The sequence below is a fragment of the Dromaius novaehollandiae genome, chromosome 19, assembly GCF_036370855.1.
Source record: "Dromaius novaehollandiae isolate bDroNov1 chromosome 19, bDroNov1.hap1, whole genome shotgun sequence".
Taxonomy (NCBI): domain Eukaryota; kingdom Metazoa; phylum Chordata; class Aves; order Casuariiformes; family Dromaiidae; genus Dromaius; species Dromaius novaehollandiae.
Genome location: NC_088116.1, coordinates 6,708,830 through 6,729,616, shown reverse-complemented (window position 1 = coordinate 6,729,616; position 20,787 = coordinate 6,708,830). Strand labels below are relative to the sequence as shown.

The window sequence follows — 20,787 nt, the reverse complement described above, 5'->3', positions numbered from 1 at the left end:
GGATAGAAAGGGCCATCGGAAATATTCCTGGTAGTAATGCAGACTTCTCAAAAGAAAAAAAAGGTATCGTTTCCTCCCTCAAGGAAAACCTAATGCAAGCTTTGTTGGACTGGCCTTTCCACTGCAGTATATTAATTAAGGCAAGTTCATCTGAGTGTCACTTAGTGTCCAAGAGCAGAGGAGGAAGTAGTGGTAGTAGAAACAATAGTCTTTATCAAAGTGTATTTTTAGGGTCCAGCAAACACGCAAGACATCTTAGAAATATTTCCTGTTTACACAGAGCTGCACTATCTATGTGCAATGATACATTGCATATCCTGCAGTTAGCTAGGAATCGGAAATATCCTATATGGAAATTAAATCAGGCTATATTGGTTAACATTCCTTGGTAGACATCTTTCCTACTTTAAAATAAATCATGCAACAACAAGGAATTATGAAGCATTACACTTGGATGGAAGTGAATTGATACAAAATTTATAATAAAAACATCAAAAATACGAAGTACACTGTAACAGCTCTTTCAAAAAGACAAGAAAATTTCAAGTCGTGCAACCTGTTAAAAAGCGAATTTGGAAGAATCTGGTTTTAAAAATAAAGAATGTAATTTAGATAGTTTAAGCATTTTTACAAAGAAAATACCAAAATCTCCTCAATGTAATGAAAACCTCAGTAAATGAGAAGGAAATTAGAAGTGCAATAGAGAAGAGAGAATGCTTTGGGAAGAGCAAATGCTAGTGAGCACCTCCTTCTTATTATTTCCCCTGCCTAAGAACAGCACTTCCATTCTTTTCTTTTACTGTGTTACTGTCAGCTATCATTCATCCAGCTCCTCTCCATCAGCCTCTTTCGCTGATCTCACCTCCAGCTAGAAACCAGCTGAAGTAGATACTGAAGCTAATTTTGAAGAGATTTGATAGTATACTAAACGAAATGAGGAAACAAACATGAGTTAGGTTCAACTTACTCTCGTCAACAGATAGAATTCTGAGCAAAATATTCTGTTTCTCTGAAGAATCACAAACAATAGCTGTATCAGCATGGGATTGAGCCTAATATAGGATTAAACATCACCTGTATTTCACTGCCTCCCATTAAATGGCCTTTTTCATTCTATCTTTTAAGGTGTTACTGACAGAGTAAAATTCATTTCCCAAATCAATGATTAGAACTGAAGAAGCCTAAGCCATAGAAAATTTGTCTTACTAAATAAACAGGTCCCAAATTCAGAGAAGTTCCCAATATCTTATTCAAAATAGAAATACTGATAACACAAGAGATTCTTCTGTCATCGATGTGAAGTACTGTGAAGGGCATTAACATAAATAATAAGTGAGAGTCTGTATAGAACTTCATACAGGGAAGAGTTTCCAAACGCTGCGGTAGTTTCTCAGGGGAAGAAATGTACAGAGAACCACTACATACAATCAGACTCGTCCCTGTGCAAGCACGTGCAAGACCACTGGTATAAACAGAGTTGCATTTGGACTAATAAAGACAAGAAATATAGTTCAAATTTAACTTACATGGAAACAGCCTCAATCTCCTGCAATAAAGCACTTGTTTAGTTCGAAAATCTAAATTTCCTACAGAAAAAAATGTTACTAAATAAGCTATTTTTCCTCTGTTCATAACACGCACTCCAGAATTCAGTATTACTGAAAGTAACTCGGGGGGTGGGGGGCAAAGGGGGTAAGAGGAGCTATTTATTCCCAACAATCTAAATATGCTATTATTTCAGTGTATTCAAACATCTTTTCAGGGGGGAAAAAAAAGATCCAAAAGAGAAGCTTATGACATCATTTAGGTTAATTAAATACTAAACTCATTTAAATGAAAGATTTTTATTTGTCCAAAAGAAAATCAATTTTGTCTTTGGCCCTTCTTTTGCAGTCCAAAGCCCTACCAAATATGTTACTACTAATACAACAGTATTGTAGAATGCAAATATATTTGCATTTTAAAAATATCAAAATTACACAGAAAACTGCTACCATGCATGGACTGAATTCCCCCTCTTCTCCCCAGTACATTTTTCTCAGATTAATAGAAGCATGTAGAACAGTTCACTCTCAGGATTTATTTTGGTGGTACATGAAAAGAAAAAACATGGGAATAAAAACACTTCCAGTGATTATAACATCTAATTAAAGGTGTTTTAAGAAAGATAAATTTCATCAGAAATTACATGGTAACAGGTCACGGAATACTTTGAAAAGCTACCATAGGTAACAGTAGTAAACAATATTTAAGACTGCTACTGTGTGCACAACACTAAAGAAGGGAGTATACAGTTTTGTGCAGTGTCTTACACACAGGCAGATTTAATCACAGCTGCTGTGGGCATTTTCAGTAAAGTCCTGTGGTGCAAAGGATTAGTTTACAAAATGCAGCTTCTATCTCCAGTGCCCGAGAAGGTTATCAGTTCCCATGCAACATTAAGGAGCTTGGGTTTCTTGCCCACGTAAAGTGCCCCTGCATGGCTGTACCGCTCCCCCTCTGAGCTGTTCACGAATGGCAGATGCACCCTGATTAGAAGAAACTGGATCTTGGTCCACAGTAAGTCACCAGCTGCAGTCTGGAATTCAAAGACCACAATTCTTTCATCTTTGAGCTCTCCACTGGAATCTCCTTGCATGGAACATGGTAATATAATCATACAAGTAATATCGGAAACAGAGCAAGAACTCAAAAACTGCAGGTTATTTGCAATTCAGGAAGGATTTGTCTGAAGATGTAATTGCCATGAAAAGTAAAGTAGCTGAAAGCTTCAGTGCAAAACAAAATCTTGCGAGATTGGTACAAATATGAAAATGGTTTCTAATATTGCTCCAAAATGTAATAAGACTGTACAAGGTGTAAGCCTCAAGATAGTTTTAATCCATGCACTGAACACAGTACCCTCTAAACCTGCCATCACTATAGACAACTGGAAACAATTCTCAGTACCAAGCATTAGGCTAATATACAACTAAAATTTACAGAGGCTAGGTGCTCTTAAACTTCAAATTGCAACAAAACTAACCAGTTTGTATACTATGGAAACCCTAAGATAGATAGACTGTCAGCATAGGTAAGACCCCAGAAATCTATACAAAACAGGTATCACAGAATGCTCACTTTCTCTTCCAAAAGAATCCTAACTAAAAGAACCAAGACTTTGAGAACGTGAGCAAAAAGGAATCCATTCAGTTCTCAAGCAACGCTCCAAAATATACACACCAACATTCTTTGCTTCTCTCTTCCACTTGAACCGAATTTTCTCTTTTCCATTCACAACCGACAAGACAGTGATTAGTAACTAACCCTACTTACCATACGTGGTAGGCAGCTGAAAGCTATGTATCTAGAACATGGGAGACCAAGCAGTGCTCTTTTTCAGCACCACAGTCTGAGATTCTGTGGAACGTCCAGAGCTACTTCCAATCCTTTTTAAAGATCTCTATTTCCTCATCAAACAAAACCATTTCTAAAGCTAACTACCTTTCTTTCTTTCTTTCTTTAATTACTTGATCTTTCTCATTCTACCTCCACTCTCCAACGTGCAAGATACATTTAAGTATAAGCACCTCTGGAAGGCAGAAATTTTGCAAACTGATTGCTATAAACTTAAGAGCTTTATGATTTTTGGTAGCATGGATCATGCCATAAGAAAGAGCTTGTTCCATTTAAATTCTCTATTTATAATTCATGTAATCTCTGTAGTAAGTGTAGCAATTATTTATGTGGCAGAATGGTATCACAGAAGTACTCAAATATGGCTTTAGCTGTCTAAATACAACGTGACAGCTTTCTAAATACAACGTGACAGCAGAAAACAAGGACAGTATCATTGTCACTTAGCTCTTCGTCAAGTGCTTCTTGAACTACTTTGCTAACCCATACTAAATCATTTCTTTACATGAGGCATTTCTTTCTGAAAGATGTGATCTTGGTTTAACTCCAAGTCAGTGATTAGCGTAACTGTGTTTATTTTACTTTTTTAATTAGAGGGAGAAAGGGAATAGACAAATTGCTATATAAATTGTTTTATAAAAGAAGAATCCAAAAATCAGAAAAAGTGTATTTTGATTGATATATCACGATCTGGAAGAATTAAAGATGGAAAATCCTGCAAGAATTATAAGTGAGAAGTAAGGCAGTAGAAAAGGGTTTCTACTACCAAAGGAGAATTTACATGTTCTAAACATTTTGCTTTCATGTGACCTGTTGTCACATGTGTTTCCCAAAAGGTAATTAGTTTACATTTAAAAGTCAAACAAAAATTTAAAATAAGCTAGATAACTGTATCTAATAAATAATTTTTAAAATAACTTCAGTTAAACTCAAACATTGGAAACCAGTGATTAAGTGGTTACAGCTCTGTGAATTGTATCGCTAATAAAACATCCTTTAGAGAAAAGAAAAGGAGCAAGTCCAAAACCTGTTATGGAATGCAACTTACTTTCATTAAGTCATTGGATTAGAAATGTCTGTCATCTTAAACCATACAGCATTCATTAGGAACTACTTTTATGGTTCCCATCCAGTGCAACATTATTGTTATGATGAGAGTAACTCTAAAAAATACCTGTTTCCACAATAAATTATCTTCTATGAGCTTATAAAGTTTCTGAACAGCCCTACCTGTGGGACCCTTGCACTACCTCACTCCATCTTCTAAGAGGAAATGCCTACAAGTACTAAGACAAAGAAGGTAATCATCTCTGACTCCTGAATCAGGATCACTAAATGCCTTTTCTGACTTCAGAATTCATTATGTGATTCCAGATTGTCAGGTTTTTGCCTCCAACTGATCTCTTCCTGTGCCAGATCCTTTTCTATTAACATTCTGTTTGGCTGAATCTAGAAGAAAAGAAATTGAAAAAGAGTTAAATATAGCACAAACATTCAGAAACTCTGTGTTGCTCTATACTGTCAGTATACCATTATATAAAGATATCCTACATATTTGCTGAGAAAATTAAGTGATATGTCTATGCAGCAATTATGATGCTTAAAAAAGTTCTAGTAACAAAGCACTAAACTGATATCAAAACATTAACTGTCATGGAAAAAGAAAGGCATTCCAAATGACTAACATGATTTCTTATATTCATATAGCGCATTGTACCCACATAACTCTGCAGCATAGTTGTCAGCAGTATCTCATGCTTAGAGACAGTTGAAGCATTGGACTTTGCCATTTTTTTCATAATACATAAAGAAAAGTATGAACAGTATCACTGAGTTTTACCAGCCCAGTAATCTTCAGTATTGTACTCCCTAAGGTAATGGAGTTTGAGAGTCTCCTAAAGCCCCTTCACCCAAGAACAGCAAAGAACTTGTATTTCAGTCATTCCAGAACACATTAGCACAGTCATGGCAGCATGGAAAATTCTGCACAAACAAAATGATTTTGGTAAAAAGTGCTTGGGTAGAAGAAGCAATGACTGGTTGCTTTATCTAGTTTGTCCAGGTTAAGTCACCCTTTCAAAAATTAAACAAAAATGCCAGTTAAACAAGTAACTTGAGTTTCAACTGTCCCCTCTTCTCAAATTTAACCATCTAAATATAGAGGAAGCATTTCTGCATCAATCTACCACAGAAGGGAGCACAAAGGGTTCACTTATGTCAAAAAGTTGGCAGCTTTTTAAATTAAGCTGAGTTCCTATCTTTACAGAAACTAGGGACTTAACTGACAGAGACTGAAGTTCCAAAAATGAAAGCTGAGAGAGATAAACTTGCTTTATTTCATTACAACAATGTGTTGCTATAACAGCTACTTAAGAGTCTTTTAGAATATCAGCAATTTTTTTTTTACTGGGTATTAATCAGCACATATCTTTTTTGCAATTTCTGCTGCAACCTCCCCCAGTATTAACACAGTTGCACACACCTATGTTCAGATGCATATGAAAGCAAAAGAAATAAAAATATCATCATTAATCAAAGCTTCCAAATATATTACCTGAAAAGGCTGGCTGATACCAACTATTGACTGCATATTATTGCTATAATAACAAAGCACAAATTCTCCTCCCATAGCAGGTATTTCTTCAGCACTGATGTAAACCTGTCAACAAGAAAAAGAATAGGCAAGGGACTATTTGCACAGAGAAAGCAACTTACAAAAAACATTCATTCAGGACACCATAAAATGCAGTATTTACAAATAAGCCAGTTTTTAAACATAATTTTAAAAGGAAGAGGACAGAAGTAACGTTATTACTTCATTCATGTCTTAGGGTATTACCCATCCCTAGGAATGCCTCTAAACACTTTAGGATAAGGCTACATAGTACAGCTGAGCCAATCTACCAGCTTGCTACTTTAGAGAGGGGGTGAGGTATTTCTTCTGTTCTCCTTCCATCCACACTGGAGATCATTTGACTCCACAGAAAACTACCCTGACAGAATTATTCTAGAATACTGGCCACTTTTCTTTTCTATGCTATTTTTTCCTGTTTAACTATGAAGCTGACAAAAAGAGACAGATGGACCTATACAGAAAAGAGGGCAACTGAGACGACCCACTAAACCATCTGAAAACTAAGCCAGGGATGTAAGAGTGAATATTTTTTACCATGTTAGCAAGCTGAATTTGTTCAGAGAGAACTGAGAAAAAAGCCACAGTTGTTCAAGGGAAATGGCAAGACCACACAAGCAAGACAGAAGAAGATGAACTGCCTCCTGGTGGCAATAAGCTGTTAGAAGAAAGAGTGGAACAAAACTGCAACCTCAATTTTGTACTACCCTGAAGACCCATCATGGTTCCTAAACTGCTGCCCACAGTACCCTGCTAAAACAACGTTCACACTGTTTAAATTTAAGTTCAGAGATATTCTGAGGTTAAGAATACTGACAAAAGACATTTGGGACTCTTGTTATAAACTTGTTAACTTACACAATCCCTAACAAGAGAAAATTGCTTTCTTTTAAAGGATTGTCTGGAAAATCTCATCCATTCCTCTGCTGACTTTGTCTCCAAAATTAACTTCTGTTAATTAATTTCAACTTCTGTTTGTTCAGATAAATACCTCTGGAAATATTTTATTTGTATTCGAAACAAGGATAAAAGTTATTTGAGGTTTTTTAATCACTTTAGTTAATCACTACTAGAAAGCCAGCAGTCTTTAAAAAGGGGGCAAGACTCTTAACAGCCAAAATAAAGAAAAGTCTAAGGAACCTGTATCATTAGCTGTATCAGGTATCTGTAACTAAGTGTTAGTTACTTTAGGTATTTACAACTGTAATGGAAATCATACAAAAATATTTAAGATACATTGAACAACTTGGCCATTTTCCATCTGATTGTCAACTTGCTCACTTTGGTGGTAAAATTAGACCAAAATACAAAATGGATTAAAACTACAGTAGTTCTTTATACAATGAAGAGTCACTACAGGAATAAACTGTTATTTCATCAATTCCCTCACGCAATACATTCAGACCTAAGAAAGTATGCTGTATTACCCAAAAATAAAGGAGAAATAGCAAGGGGGATTATAAACAGTAACATCATTCCCAGTTAGCTTTGGATGGGGAAAAAGGGGGAAACAGAACCCAGAGGAGGAAGTGGAAATGGAACAAATAGTTCCTTGAATGCTACTACACAAGAAACTACTAGAAAGACATATATAATTGGCTTACTTGTTTACTGTCATTGTTAGAAGAAATTTCATCATCTTTTACCCAAGCATAAGTAACATAGTCATTCACATGCTTGAATGTCACCTGCAAAGAAAGATGCACACCATCAGCCTTCTGAAGGACAAACACACACTACATGGAAAACTCAAAGCTGTGAGAGGCAGGCTTACTAGTTCACTGAAGGTCTAATTAAAACACTTCATTTTTAAAATCAAAACATTCTGGGGGCATCTATGAACCTTTAGTATCTGAGAGGATGTGAATGCTCTGTTCTTTCATCCTTCCACTGACTTCATTTTTGTTCTCTTTTTGAGAACTCTTTGAACTGCAAGCATTTGGGAAGGACTATTCCTTTCCATAACTTCTACCTACCATTTTGCTTAAATATATCACCACTTATACTTAGCAGAGCATCTTACACAGAGTGAAAAAGCCTGCATCCATCTTTGTATGGAGCTAAACTCTCAGCATACAAAAGTATCAGCTCTCAAGAATACAAGACGTCTGCAAAAATCACAATGTCCTATGACAGAAAACTACTTCTTCCAGTCACATTTACCGTCTTCATTACAGTAAAGAGCCATGATGTGCTGGTAACATCACCTTGAAAAGTCCAATCCAGTCCCAAGCACTGCTTGGGAACTCAGGCACTGCAGAATAACTGATTAGAACATCATGTTCAGCACTCCATTCACCCTCAGGATTCAATGTGACAGAAGGAATTGATAAGAGAGGCTTCATCTGGAACAAAAAACAAAATTTACAGTAAACCAACTTTGTTATTCTTTCAGTTATTCTTACAAGTTACTTCTCTGCCACACCTGCTGTGGGACTCCTAACAGAACGGATATAACTAGAAAGCAACTTTCCGTCTTCACTTTTATCACAACAAAACACTGAGACCACAACTTACAAAGTTTAGAAAACCAGCTTAGTAAAACAAACTAGCTTTAAACAGTTAAGGCGGGACAGCACCTCAAGCCCAAAAGTTCCTGTAACAGGTTTGTGATCGCTGATGCCATAGCTCATGTGACTGATATAGTTATTCAGAGTAACAGATATTGTTTGTTCTTCTTCAGATAATTTGCTTTCTTTTGACGTACGCTGGCAGAGACTCTTCACTCTCCAAAGAATTCTATCAGTCCAAGCTGGCTTTCTTTTCTTCTCACTGTAAGAATGCAAGATAAAAGTGAAAGGAGCAGAAAAACAGTTGCCAACAGCTAAAAATACTGTGCAAAATCTACTCAAAGTTGAAAGACTGTCAAGTACATGTATTAATACAAGAAAGCAATCACATCCAAACTTCATTTTACAGCTCTTTACCACGCTTTACAACCAAGGTTTCCTTGATTTGAACTCAGCTCCATTTATAGGAAATAAATTTCACAGATTTCTGAGACAGAGGAGTAAAATGAAGGGAAGGAGGGGCATTCCCATGGGTTAGTCAAGTTCTGTACAGGAAATGATACTTTCTCCTAAAATGCACTATAAATGCATGCAAGGACATTGAGATAATACAGCAACTGCCCCAAACTCCAAATGCATAGTCATTCTCAGGAAAGGGACATAACTTTAAGGAGGATGTAGAAAGAGTCTGAATGATATTTATTTCCTCATTCAAAACTTTTTTTAGAACAAGTTGCTTTTAATAACTAAAGCTGGGCAAACATGTAGCTTATGCTAATCATAGATGACACAGCAATACTCCTCTAATCTGTACTAGCCTGTATTTCAAGTCTAGAAACTATTGTTGCCTCATAAGAAAAGGCTTTAAATCCCATAATGAAGAAAAGTGTGCCTGTAGCCTGCAACTGTGCTATATATCGAACTGCAATCATAATTCAGAGTTTCCTTTTATACCATATCAATAAAAACAGAAGACATGAGCCTTTCGTGGTTCTCTCTGTAGTGGGAGGAAGACTTAACAGCAACCCTCTGTATGGATGTATCACTTCAAATTGAAATGGAGAAAAGATCATACCCTATGGAAGAGGAATTAAAATGGACTGGATTGAATTATAAAAGTTAATGAGCAGGATGTGTAAGGAAAACTGTCAGTTTAATAACTTTGAATATCAAAATCATCATAAATTGGAAATGCCATTTAGTTTAATAGTCGACATGCTTTTTCTTTTACCCCTTCCCCATATACAGGTCTGACTCACCTATAATAAGGTGGACAGATTTTAAATGACTAAGGGGCCATATCCCACTTACTTCAGTAATTATATAAACCGACAGATATCTTTATGAGCTACCATATGTCTGCTCTGCTGTGCAACAAAATGCCAAAAGAACAGCTTAAGTTAACACACTTGCTACTTCAGAGAAAATGGCGTATAAGATGGGAAAGAAAAATCTCAAAGCCACATTGAAAAAAGTATCAAAGATAACAAATTCCTGTCTGCTTCATATAAAACAAACTTTGCAAGGATGCTTAGAAGACCTAAGTGCCTTGAAGTCCGTTTATCACCCTCCAACCAACCAAAATACTTCTGCTAGCTTTAACAGCAGAATGCATACAGCATGCATAAGCATACTTTTTGATTGTTTATTTGTCAACTGGATTTACTGCTGGTCCCTTTATATCTGTTCACACTCAGTTAGACAGCAAAGAGTCTTTGGATACAAATGAGTAAATTTCTAATCTTAAGTGCAACAGCAGAGTAGACAGCACTGCAGCTTTCAGACAGGTTCAGAAAAATCCCTGAAGAAAATCAGCTGTTATCTGATTTTCAAATATTTCGCAAAAATCAAATCCAAAGCTCAGAAGCAGCATTGTTTTGATTCTGAAATATTTACAAATCTATGAAATCCAGAAAGTTCTCTTCTTACTTAAACCAAAACAGGGACTTCTGCTCTCTGGAAATAAAGAGAAAGATCAGTACAAAACCTCTGGCCAGGAGCTTATTCTTCCATTGAAACATGATTAACACTTAACAATAAACTTTACAGTAAGAGAAAAACATAACTCAGATATTTTTAAAAAGCTTTGGAAAAATGAACTACTGTGTTTAAGCAAGTGCTAGCTTATTCTTTTAATCTAGTCCTTCCAAATAAATAAATAAATAATAAATAAATAAGCAGTTGTGATGATTCAGCCACTCCCACTTTCCTCACACAATCAGTAGACCCAGGCTTCTTCAGCCAGAAACATTCATTTATTCAGATTTGAGCACCGAATAAGAGTTCAGCAGCCTCAGTTAACTTGCAAATTAAGGAAAGTTTAGGTTTGTTTTGCAAAGTGATATTTACTCAAGCACCAAGTTCACTCTAATATTCCATGTCTTAACACATCTTACTGTGCTTTTACCTGGTGTCATATACATCGGAATAAAGGTCAAACTTGTAGGTGGGTTTAAACTGCAGAGGACCCTCTATGAAGTCCTGAAGAAATGCTTCCTTCTTCTTTGCCATATTTAACTGCAGAAATAATGTTTATACAAAGAACAGCTTTTAAAAGTAATATTTAAAAATCAAAGTTAAAAGGATAATCAGGAAAGGATCTGAGAGAGCATATTCCAAATAGAATTCAACATCTCAGTAAGTACAACATATCAAAAAACTTCAGAAGGTCCCTTTGCTACTGCCAGACAGTTGACATGACCGGTTTAGAAGTTGTGTAGCAGTTCTATGCAAAACAATTTCCAGAATCAGCTTCTCTTTTAAAAATAATGATTAGATGAAGGAATAAGGAGATGAGATCAAGGCATGGAACCATTCACAAACCATGAAGCTCACTGAAAGCTTCAGTCATATATGAGCACTTGAAATGAGTATGAAACTAAAAAAAGCAGAACAAGTTTGCAGTTAATTATGGTACTGCTTATGACTGAGAAGTGAGAGCAAACAGCTAGATCAGTTCCAGCTCAAAACTACTCTGAATTTGTTTCTTAAATAGAAACGAGAACTACAAGAGACAATGTTAACTAATGTGTTGTGCTTGTATGCATTAAAAAAAGACAACATACCTGGTCCTTTTCCCACAGTAGATTGTAACGTCTGTTATTTATCGATTCCCGGACGAAATGTATGCCATAATCTGCTATCCGGAAGTTTAGATCCCCAAACCAGAAGAGAATGCTTAAGGAGCAAAAAGAAAAAAAAGAAAGAAAGAAAAAAAAAAAGCTTTACAGGATTACATAAACATATGAGTGAAGAATTGGAAGAATTTAACAGAACATAAGCCATCATACTAATTAGGTGCTCTAATCACTTATATTACCTAATCTAAACAGCACAAATAAAAACATTAAGTAGTTATAGATAAGCTTACAGATGAATAACCTACTAAACAAAAGTTTTAAAGGAACTGAAATTGTAAGTGGAGTCTCTTGCATTCTTGCCACTTGCACATTACTGAGTATTATCTCATCCCAAGTCCCCTAATGACTTACATCTCTATTAGGGAAAGATTTAGTATTAAACAGTAGACCCAGTAACAGTCAGTAAAATAATTCACAAGACTCATGACCTATACACCAGTTGGATATGTTAATCAACTAGTTTAGAGCATTGGTTTAGTGCTTTGAGAAGGCAGGGATACATACTGCATGTTCTGTAATTCTCAGAAATGGAAGTTGTTATTATGAAGCACTGGAGCACAGTATCAGCAACATTTTAGGCAATAGGAAAACTGCCTTTTCAAAGAAAAGGAATCTCTCTTAATTTCCATACTTTTGAAGTACTGTTCAGGGGTACATGCCCCAAACTTGATTTTTTTGGAAAGAAAACTTTTATTTCAATGCTGTTTATAATTTCTTCTTTTAAGATGATTGTACATGATTTCGCACATTTGGCATGGACATTACCGAGAAAATGAAAACGATTAAATTGAAATATCAAATACCTATACTAAGATAGGAAAAGAAATGATTTTTAAATTCATGTTTCATACATATTTACCTAATTTTAGTGAACCCATTAACAACAAAAGTAATATTACAAATTTATTCTGGATTTATCTGGCCTGACAGCTTTATTCATATATTTTTTTTTATTTAATCCAAACTTAAAAGTTTTATCTTAACCCTTTTTAAAATGTTTATATTATCACTTTTAGACTCCAGCATGATGTAGGAAATTCTTACATGCAGCAACAGAATATATAAATAATTCCTGCACAATTAAAGAACAAGAGCTCTACTAGTGGCCCCGAATAAGGTGTCATAGTTTTTTAGGTTAGGCATCTGAGGTAGGTATGATTCATATAGCTATAGAAATTATCAATTAAGTATTTAAAGGCCAAGAAGCCCTCAGCTGGATGCTAAAATTTCAACAGGAATAAAAATGGGTCAAAACACAACACAAGTCTTCACACAAAAATAGAGAGGAAGATAAACATCTCCCAGTGATCTGAAAGATTTTTGATATAAATGGGCTTTAGCTTCTAACACGCTTCATGTCTCCATGACATCTGCAATTTATGTGCTAATAAATTCAGTATAATTTGAGATGGGAAGAGACCAGTCCTGCAAAATAGACCTCAATCTTTCAGGTTATCGTTTCCAGCCTGGTCCCCCAGCATTCAGGGACCAGACTGAACAGACACATAAAAGTGATGTGAGAAAAGTCCAAAGCCAAAGCTCTTCAGTACAGAAATTCACGAGTTTAGAGAGAATAACAGATAAAAACAATATAGCCAGAACAAAGTCAGAACAACTCACTCATGATCCAGGGTACTTGGAATATCCTCCTCTTCAAACTGCATTTCCAGAATTTTCTCAAAGTCATCCAGTCGCTGCTCTGTGTTCTCCATGTGAGCTGGCAAATGGCAGTTTATGAAACAAACTGTATGACCATAGAGGGACATGCGAATGGTAACTCCTCCTTTGTTCCCCTGGTATGGAAGGTTAACAGTATTCTCTGAAACTATGATCAACACTTGCAAATGCAACTATTAACATCACCTATAAAATTTTTAATCTTGCTATTTAGGAAGCAATTGTGCTCATTTAAATCTAAATAAGCAGCAAGAAAGCAACAGTTTATTTCAGCTAATAAAGTGGTGAAACATTATGGTCTGTACTGCACTTGTGTATAAGGTTCAACTAAGTGAGACTCATATGGCTTGTCAATTTATTCATTATTTAATAAGCCATACATTCTCTCTCCCATCACAATACCATTTAGAGGCACACACCAACATAAGCATTAAGTAACCAAAGCAATCAAGTCTCAGATAATTCTTTACCCAGTATCCATAGAGGCCTGTGCGTGTATATTGGGTATGAATGTCCCGTATGAAAGGAAGGTGGACGTGCTTCACAAAGATCAGAAGGAGCAATCCCTGCATGCGAACAGAGGAGAGCTGGAACAGAAACAGAAGACAGGGTCACTTCCAGGGATGTATTTGGAATTCCTTGGATCTACTCCATAGGAGCTTTTAGGTAAAGAATGCCATACCAGAAGTCATGCAACTCCCTTGGCAAGCCTGACATCAATACCATGATACAACACATATCAGTGCCATAAAGCGTAAGTTCTCATGACAGACTTGCCTATGAACAATTTCTGATAAATCTCTCAACTAATTAACATTACTGTATTATATTACAAATCTGAAGTTGACCTCAACACATGAATATTTGTTCATACAATAGGTCTTTAGAGACCTTTTTTTCTGCCTCACCAGCCCATTGTTTCTATCCTTAAGCATCCTCTTCATAAAGAGACAAATCCTTGATTTTTCACCTTGATTTTCATAATCTTAATAGCGCGAATCTACAAATCCTCCAACAAAAAGCTTTTCCAACTCAAACACCCTTCAGCACATAATTGATTGTTCCGAAAACCAGTAAAAATGTCTAAAAGGCACAACAGCTACTTCTAGGCATCTGCAGAAATAACAAGCTGTAAACAGCAGCAATTCTTGCTGCAATGCCTGTAAAAGCTGATTTACTGAATGCTTCCAAAGCAAAGATGCTTAAGGAACATGTAAGACTGCTTCTGCTTTAAGATACTGGTATGTCTTTTTTTTTCCTGTGGAATTAGCCTAATAAAGATGATCTTTGTTAAAAAAAAATCATTATTAGGATGTTGCGAGCATGAGACAAGATTCAGTTTAAGTATTTGTTTTAATGATAATGATTCTATTTAAAACAGACATTATAGTTCCATTTTATATTTGATGAACTTACAGCAAGACTACATTAGCATAAAAACTGATATTAAGAACAACACTAACTATATAACTGCAGGAACAGTACGCCCAAGTCTTATCTCACTTGAAAATTTACTACAAAATTCCTTCATTCTTAGCTTCTACATCAAAACAATTAAATGATTGCAGGATATATGTTACTGTTTTCATTGTCTCAAGAAAATGCATACCATAGAGTGTATTTAAATGATGGATCACAATTTACTTTATAATGCGTAAATATCTGTATCTGATCAGACATGCGGTGTAACCTGTACTCTCCTTTCCATAATTAAGTTCAGGAGATACCAAGATCTTTCAGTCCCATTACAGACCATGATGGGTAAAGAGAAGATCCAGTCTGTGGCTCAAGTCTTCCTGTTTTCCAAAGCTCAAAGGCTATTTGCTACATTCCACTCTTTTCTGCTGTAGGCCAGCCCCTAAACATAACTCAAGAACCACAGTCCACTATAAAACTTCCCTTTGCAGGCCTTGAATATCAAAACACCACAGATCCCTCCTTTGCTGGGACTTGTACTAGTCCCACCAATATGTAGTGCCAAATCGAGCAAAGATCCTTCGCAGAAAAGGCATGACTCTGCTTACTGTGAAAAAACCTGACTGATCCCAATAACCTAACGCTCTAAGAACAGACCTCGTTAGTGAAGTGACAGAACATCCCAAGGAGGACTACTACCCCTCCACACCCAACCTCGTCCAAGGTCAGCACAAAATAGGTAACTGTTTCTCCATCTAAACAAGCTTATGCCAGGACTCATCTGGAAAGCTGCCTCTCCTGGTTGCCCATTTTGATTTTGACCTGGCCTGCCAGTAAGGGACGGCAGGTCGATGACCTGTTTCTCCTCTTATTAGAGCTAATTAAACCCTGCTGAAAACCATTAGGTGGCAGCATCCATTCATTAGTACATCCTAAGCTCTGCATTCATAAATTAGGATTCAGTCAGCCATGCATACCATAGGGAATTCATTTTAACTGTATACAGGGCCTGAATGTCATCCTGGGGCCATATTTTAAATGTTTATCAGCAAAAACTTACACTAAAATGAACTATGTTTTCTTTAATTTTTTAAAATTTCCAACAAGTCCTTTATTTTATTTAATTACATTTTTGCTTAATTAGAGTTAAAAGAATGGCACAGCTGCTGAATCTTATTAGCATGCAGATAACATATTAATGTCAGCAAAATCACCCTGAAATAAGAATGATTTAGAAAACTGCTACAACATTCAAAGGCTTTTAATATTTATTTGAGAAATTCAGGATATCCATCTACATTTACTGTTTATATTACTAAAATACCTAGTATTTTCATTGATCCTGTGTCCCACGTACTACCAAAAATCTTGTTTAAACTTTCCATAATGTTCTAAGCCCTCAATAAAGTCCTCAAAAATCTATACCTGCTATACTCCTGTTCTATATTTAAGCAATTTACTTTCATCTGTAAACAAATTAATAAAAAAATAAATAAAAAAGAAGAAGAAACCTTACCAATCTTAATGAAAATCACTGCCATTGCTTGGGATACTTATAGTGAAAGCAGGTACTTAAGCAGACTACATTAGAAGCATCACATTACAGTTCCCAAATATTGCACAGAGCAAAAAAAAATTCTAAAAACAAGAGAAAGATAGAGATATTGTGGCCACAAGAAATATGCTGTTAGAGTGCAAGTTTACATCACATTTCACTTTAAGTAATCTTAACTAAACTCTGTTCCTTGAGAATGTATTCTTGTTAGAACAGGAGTATTTTTGTATTCATCACATGGTTCTGCACCACTTGCATTAGCCACTGCCAGTATATCTGAACAAACATCTCCTCGCTGTTCATCATCCAATCTACAAAAGCTTCAAAACTACCCAACTATTCCAAACAAGAAATAAAATTCTGCGTGTCCAATTTTTACTGCTAAAATTAAGGACACTACTATTAATAGGAAAAAAAAAAAACCACTAAAAATACCTTTACCAACAAACCAAGAGAACACCAGTCTGTCATTTCTAACATACCTGCACCTATGAAAATGATTGATACCTGCAAAAAACACCATCAACACATAGCTTTTACGTAGAAAGATCAGTCTGAAGGGAAAAAAAAAAGTTTGAATGGAGCTGAGGAAGAAATTTTCCTTCACTGTTGTGACATTCAGAGATGTAAACAGTTACCTTGACGTATCCCAATGGTGACAGTACAGTCATGAAAAAAATGCTCCAAGGATCATCAAATGCCAAGTCAGAGAGAAAATTCGTGATCCTTGAGTTCACCTCCTGTAAGCTGAACACATGAAAATTACTCACACTGGATCATCAGGTTTTGACAGAATTCATATAACCTTACGAGAACACAAACCACAACACCCCAACAGACCTCTCTGCACATAAGTGAGAAATTTCTTAATGCTGTTCCGTTTCTCAGTTACAAGCAGTTTAACCCATCCACAGGTCTAACACTGAGAAAAGCTAAGTTAAAGGAGCTTATATACACCCAAAGTGAGAGTTCAAGACAATACTAAAGTCCAGATAAATTATGACAAAGAACATGTCTTGACATATTCAATCAAGTTTGGAAAAGGTGACGGTTTCACTAAAAGATGATGCAAACCCAAAAGGGCACAGATTCTACCTAATTAGTTTGCATCAATTTCTTTAAAACATACTGATTTTCAGACAACTTTCCCATCAAAATGAGTATGTTCTCTACTTGCCAAAGACAACAGTAGCCAAAATATTTTTTAATTCGTTGTGCTTAGACAAAGAAAAGATATTTTGTGTTTTGTCATATGAAACAACTCCAGAAAGGGGAGAAGAGTCTCTTGCTATAAATCATCTCTGTTCTTTGTCATTCACTCTAGTCTTCATCTTCTGCTAGCGACAGTATTAAACCACTTCCTGGGAGACGATCCACAGTGCACAGTTCTCCCCAAGCTTTCAACAGCTTACTGTCACTTACAGGTTTTGCAATAAACTTACAAAGCAAGTTCTTTAACATATACTTACCCAATAACATACATATCCATAGCTGGGCCCAGTGAATTGAGCTGAAGTAAACCAGTGACATCAGGAGGTGGAGAAGCTGTGCCCACATTCCAGGTAACTATGTGCAGTCTACAAATGAAGAAGAAAAATAAGAAGTCACACAAAGCCAATACTAGAATTTAAATGTGAACAAGTAACATGAAGAGCATCCAACTTCCCTGACTGAATTTCTGTCTACAGAAAACAAAAATTCTTCTGTCACTATCTGTCAATCAGAAGTCTATTTATTAGCTAGTACAAAAAAAAACCCAAAAAAACCAAAAAAAAACAATCAGCTAGCGAGGGAACAAAACCTGATTTCTTGCCACTTGTCCTTCAGCTTTTTCCCCCAGATAAGGAAAGCTTCATCTAGAGTGCGAGATACTTCTTCATGAATTTCATCATCTGAGCTGATGTCCTCGACGCAGGCCATAAGCTGGGCTACTCGCTGACGGAGGTGCAAGCGGCCACTGGACCCCGTGCTGCTGAAACTGGCAGAACGGCTGCGGAAGTTGTGCAGGCTTTCTAAATCATGTAAGGAGATGGCTGATGAATCTTGAAATGCATCTTCACTACCGAGGGATGCCATTTGCTCCGAAGAAAAGAACAACTATATTCCGAAGGACTGACACATTAAAATCCCAAGTATAAAACAAAGAGCGAGATGCCTGAGGGTCCTGAAGATCAAGTTTTCACTCATATGAAATTCAGCATTGCTTCTAACCCGAAAGGACAAATGCAGATGCAGCCGTGCTGAAAAAAACTGTAGCGCTACCACCACACTCAATGCCTTGTTACAAAAGCTGCACACACTGAATCATTTTTTCTAATAGATTTAAATTGGTTAATTCTATAAGCTTAAGATATAAAAGAACTTATTGTTGATTTGAGTCAATCATGTGCTTCCATCCGTAGGTTTGCAGAAATATAATCTCCTGCTTCCAAGCATACAAACGCTCAGTTCTGGCCAAAGCCAAACAAACCTGCCGCTCCTCTCGAGTGCTTCCTGAAACACATGCTTGCCACAGAACTTTTCCACTGTTTCATTTTAAGACAGTATTTTCTATATCACAGTTTCTAAAAAGGGATTCACTTTACATTTCTTGTGTAACGGTCCTATAAACATTGCTATGCAGTTAAATATGCCCATTATGTAAGGCAGTACCTTTATCCCCCCCTTACAATCAAAGGTCTGTTCACGGTGACACAAAGTACATAGAAGAACTGGAAAGTGACCTTGCATCCCAACTAGTTCAGTGATTCACAATTTCTCTCATCAATAGTTTCTCTTGATAAGGGTACACTGAAGTTAGCCAAAAGCTATAGTACAGTAAACTGATCCTAAAATAAATTTCTAGAGGAAAAAAGGATGTAGGCTGCAGATCTCATTCTACCATCAAAGAGATGTATCACTTGGGAATTCTCTCCTATTAGTAATTTTTGAGGACAATTATCCGAGAAGGCAAAAGTCAAGTAATACTGAAGTTATCAGTCATTACTGACAGAAATTAAATTCCCCCAATACCTACACTACTAATAAGAACACAGGAAAGACTACAGTGCTAGAATTTGCACCAGAAGAAAAATATTTATAAAATTTCAGGAACATCCTTAACGATCCAGTTTCATTGCAGGCTATGACCTATGTCTGCAGGAAAGAATTAACAGGTAGGGATGTATATGTACCTGCAAAGCAGGTAACATCCTATGGCATTATGCAATCCCAAAGGCCTACGGATGCTCTCTAGTACCTGACAAGGCCATACAAGCGCTAACTCAGCAAGGAAAGAAGTCTACAGCAATATCATTCTCATCTGATGCCACAAACAGATCCTTTACCAAAGGATCTGTGGCTGTTCAAGCTACTCTCTCTTTCCATGCTCGCTACCGTGGTGTCTTAAAACATCTGTGAGTCCTCCCCAAGGAGAAGAAGCCTTCAACACCACTAGAGCAGTCACGGGCATGCTTTCTGCATATAAGCTCCTAAATTAAAATAATGTTTTAAAGACAGCATTTAGTGTCACTGATTCCTGTAACTGTTCAACAGCAGAGAATTTTTTAGGGCTGTAGAGTCATCTTAACACAATGTCATAACCGTTACGGTATATCTAAGTAAAGGTGAGGTTATTTCCTATTTTTCTCGTTACAGAGAGCTGCTTGCAGGTTCCCTACGTAGAGGCCTCCTCAAGCCAAACCGAGCCCGCGATATGTGACACCGCAATTTATCAGCGTGGAAGAAACGGCATCAAAACAAAACAAAACAAAACAATACCACTGGAAAAGCAGACGCCAAAGACGTGTCCAAACTCCTCCCTCCTCGCTGCAAGCGGGGAAGCCGGGACCCTGCAGCCCAGTGACCGGCCCGCGCTAAGCGCCGGGAGCGGCTCCCCGATAACCCCCCGGGCCCCGCCGCCCTCGGAGGCCTCCGCGCGCTGCCAACGCTTTCAAAGCAGAAAAGCCGCTTTTCTTCTCCGTTTCATGTGACTGCGCAACATCGCTGATTAGCGTAACCCCCGCTAACGAGCAGAAACAGGTCTCGCTAATTCCCGGCCGTTACGTAAAGCCGTCACCGCTCTTCTCCCGCGCCTCGGGAAAAGCAGCGCGCAGACCCGCCGGCTCCGGCCGCCGCTCACCTCAGCTCCCTCGCGCCGCCGCGCCGCGCCGCCTCCATCGCGCCGCCCGGGCCCGGGCCGCAGCCGGGAAGCGCTGCGAGCGGGGAGGGGAGACCTCGGCCCGGCCTCGCCCCGCCGCCCCGCCCGGCGCAGCCTCCTCCGGCGCCTCGCTCCCCTCAGCAGCTGCGCTCCCGGGCGCGGCGGCGCTGCGCGCTCATTGGCCCGCGGGGCGGTCACGTGAGGAGGGGTGGCGCGCGGGGGCTCCCCCAGGCGCGCGGGAGGACCGCGGGCAGCGCCGGCGCCGCGGCCGCCCTTGCAGCTCCACTGCAGCCCCCGGGGACGCTTCTCGCGCCCTCGCTGCA

General features: G+C 37.6%; 1 protein-coding gene across 3 annotated transcripts; it reads right to left on the bottom strand.

Annotated features, from left to right (window-relative positions):
• Positions 1-1,828: 1,828 nt before the first annotated feature.
• Positions 1,829-20,639, bottom strand: INPP5K (inositol polyphosphate-5-phosphatase K). Of its 3 annotated transcripts, none has more exons than XM_026105595.2 (13): positions 20,447-20,639; positions 17,796-17,903; positions 16,965-17,073; positions 13,826-13,942; positions 13,299-13,471; positions 11,604-11,715; positions 10,946-11,055; positions 10,468-10,494; positions 8,608-8,800; positions 8,236-8,373; positions 7,633-7,716; positions 5,951-6,055; positions 1,829-4,845 (listed from the first exon to the last, which is right to left on the bottom strand). In XM_026105595.2, exons 1-13 carry the CDS (start codon positions 20,482-20,484, stop codon positions 4,747-4,749), a joined length of 1,413 nt encoding a protein of 470 aa, XP_025961380.2. In that variant the 5' UTR covers positions 20,485-20,639; the 3' UTR covers positions 1,829-4,746. The 3 variants fall into 3 exon arrangements, with proteins under 3 accessions (XP_025961380.2, XP_025961378.2, XP_025961379.2); XM_026105593.2 differs by lacking the exon at positions 20,447-20,639 and adding an exon at positions 18,128-18,753; XM_026105594.2 differs by lacking the exons at positions 10,468-10,494; positions 20,447-20,639 and adding an exon at positions 18,128-18,746.
• Between the last annotated feature and the right edge of the window lie 148 nt (positions 20,640-20,787).

Excerpts from the sequence above, each read along its gene's own strand:
- INPP5K (XM_026105593.2), bottom strand. The coding sequence starts at position 18,402 with ATGGCATCCCTCGGTAGTGAAGATGCATTTCAAGATTCATCAGCCATC. Across the intron at positions 17,904-18,127 it reads GACAAGTGGCAAGAAATCAG|ACTGCACATAGTTACCTGGA; the intron begins GTTTTGTTCCCT and ends CTTCATTTGTAG. Across the intron at positions 13,943-16,964 it reads CACCATTGGGATACGTCAAG|CTCTCCTCTGTTCGCATGCA; the intron begins GTAACTGTTTAC and ends TTTCTGTTCCAG.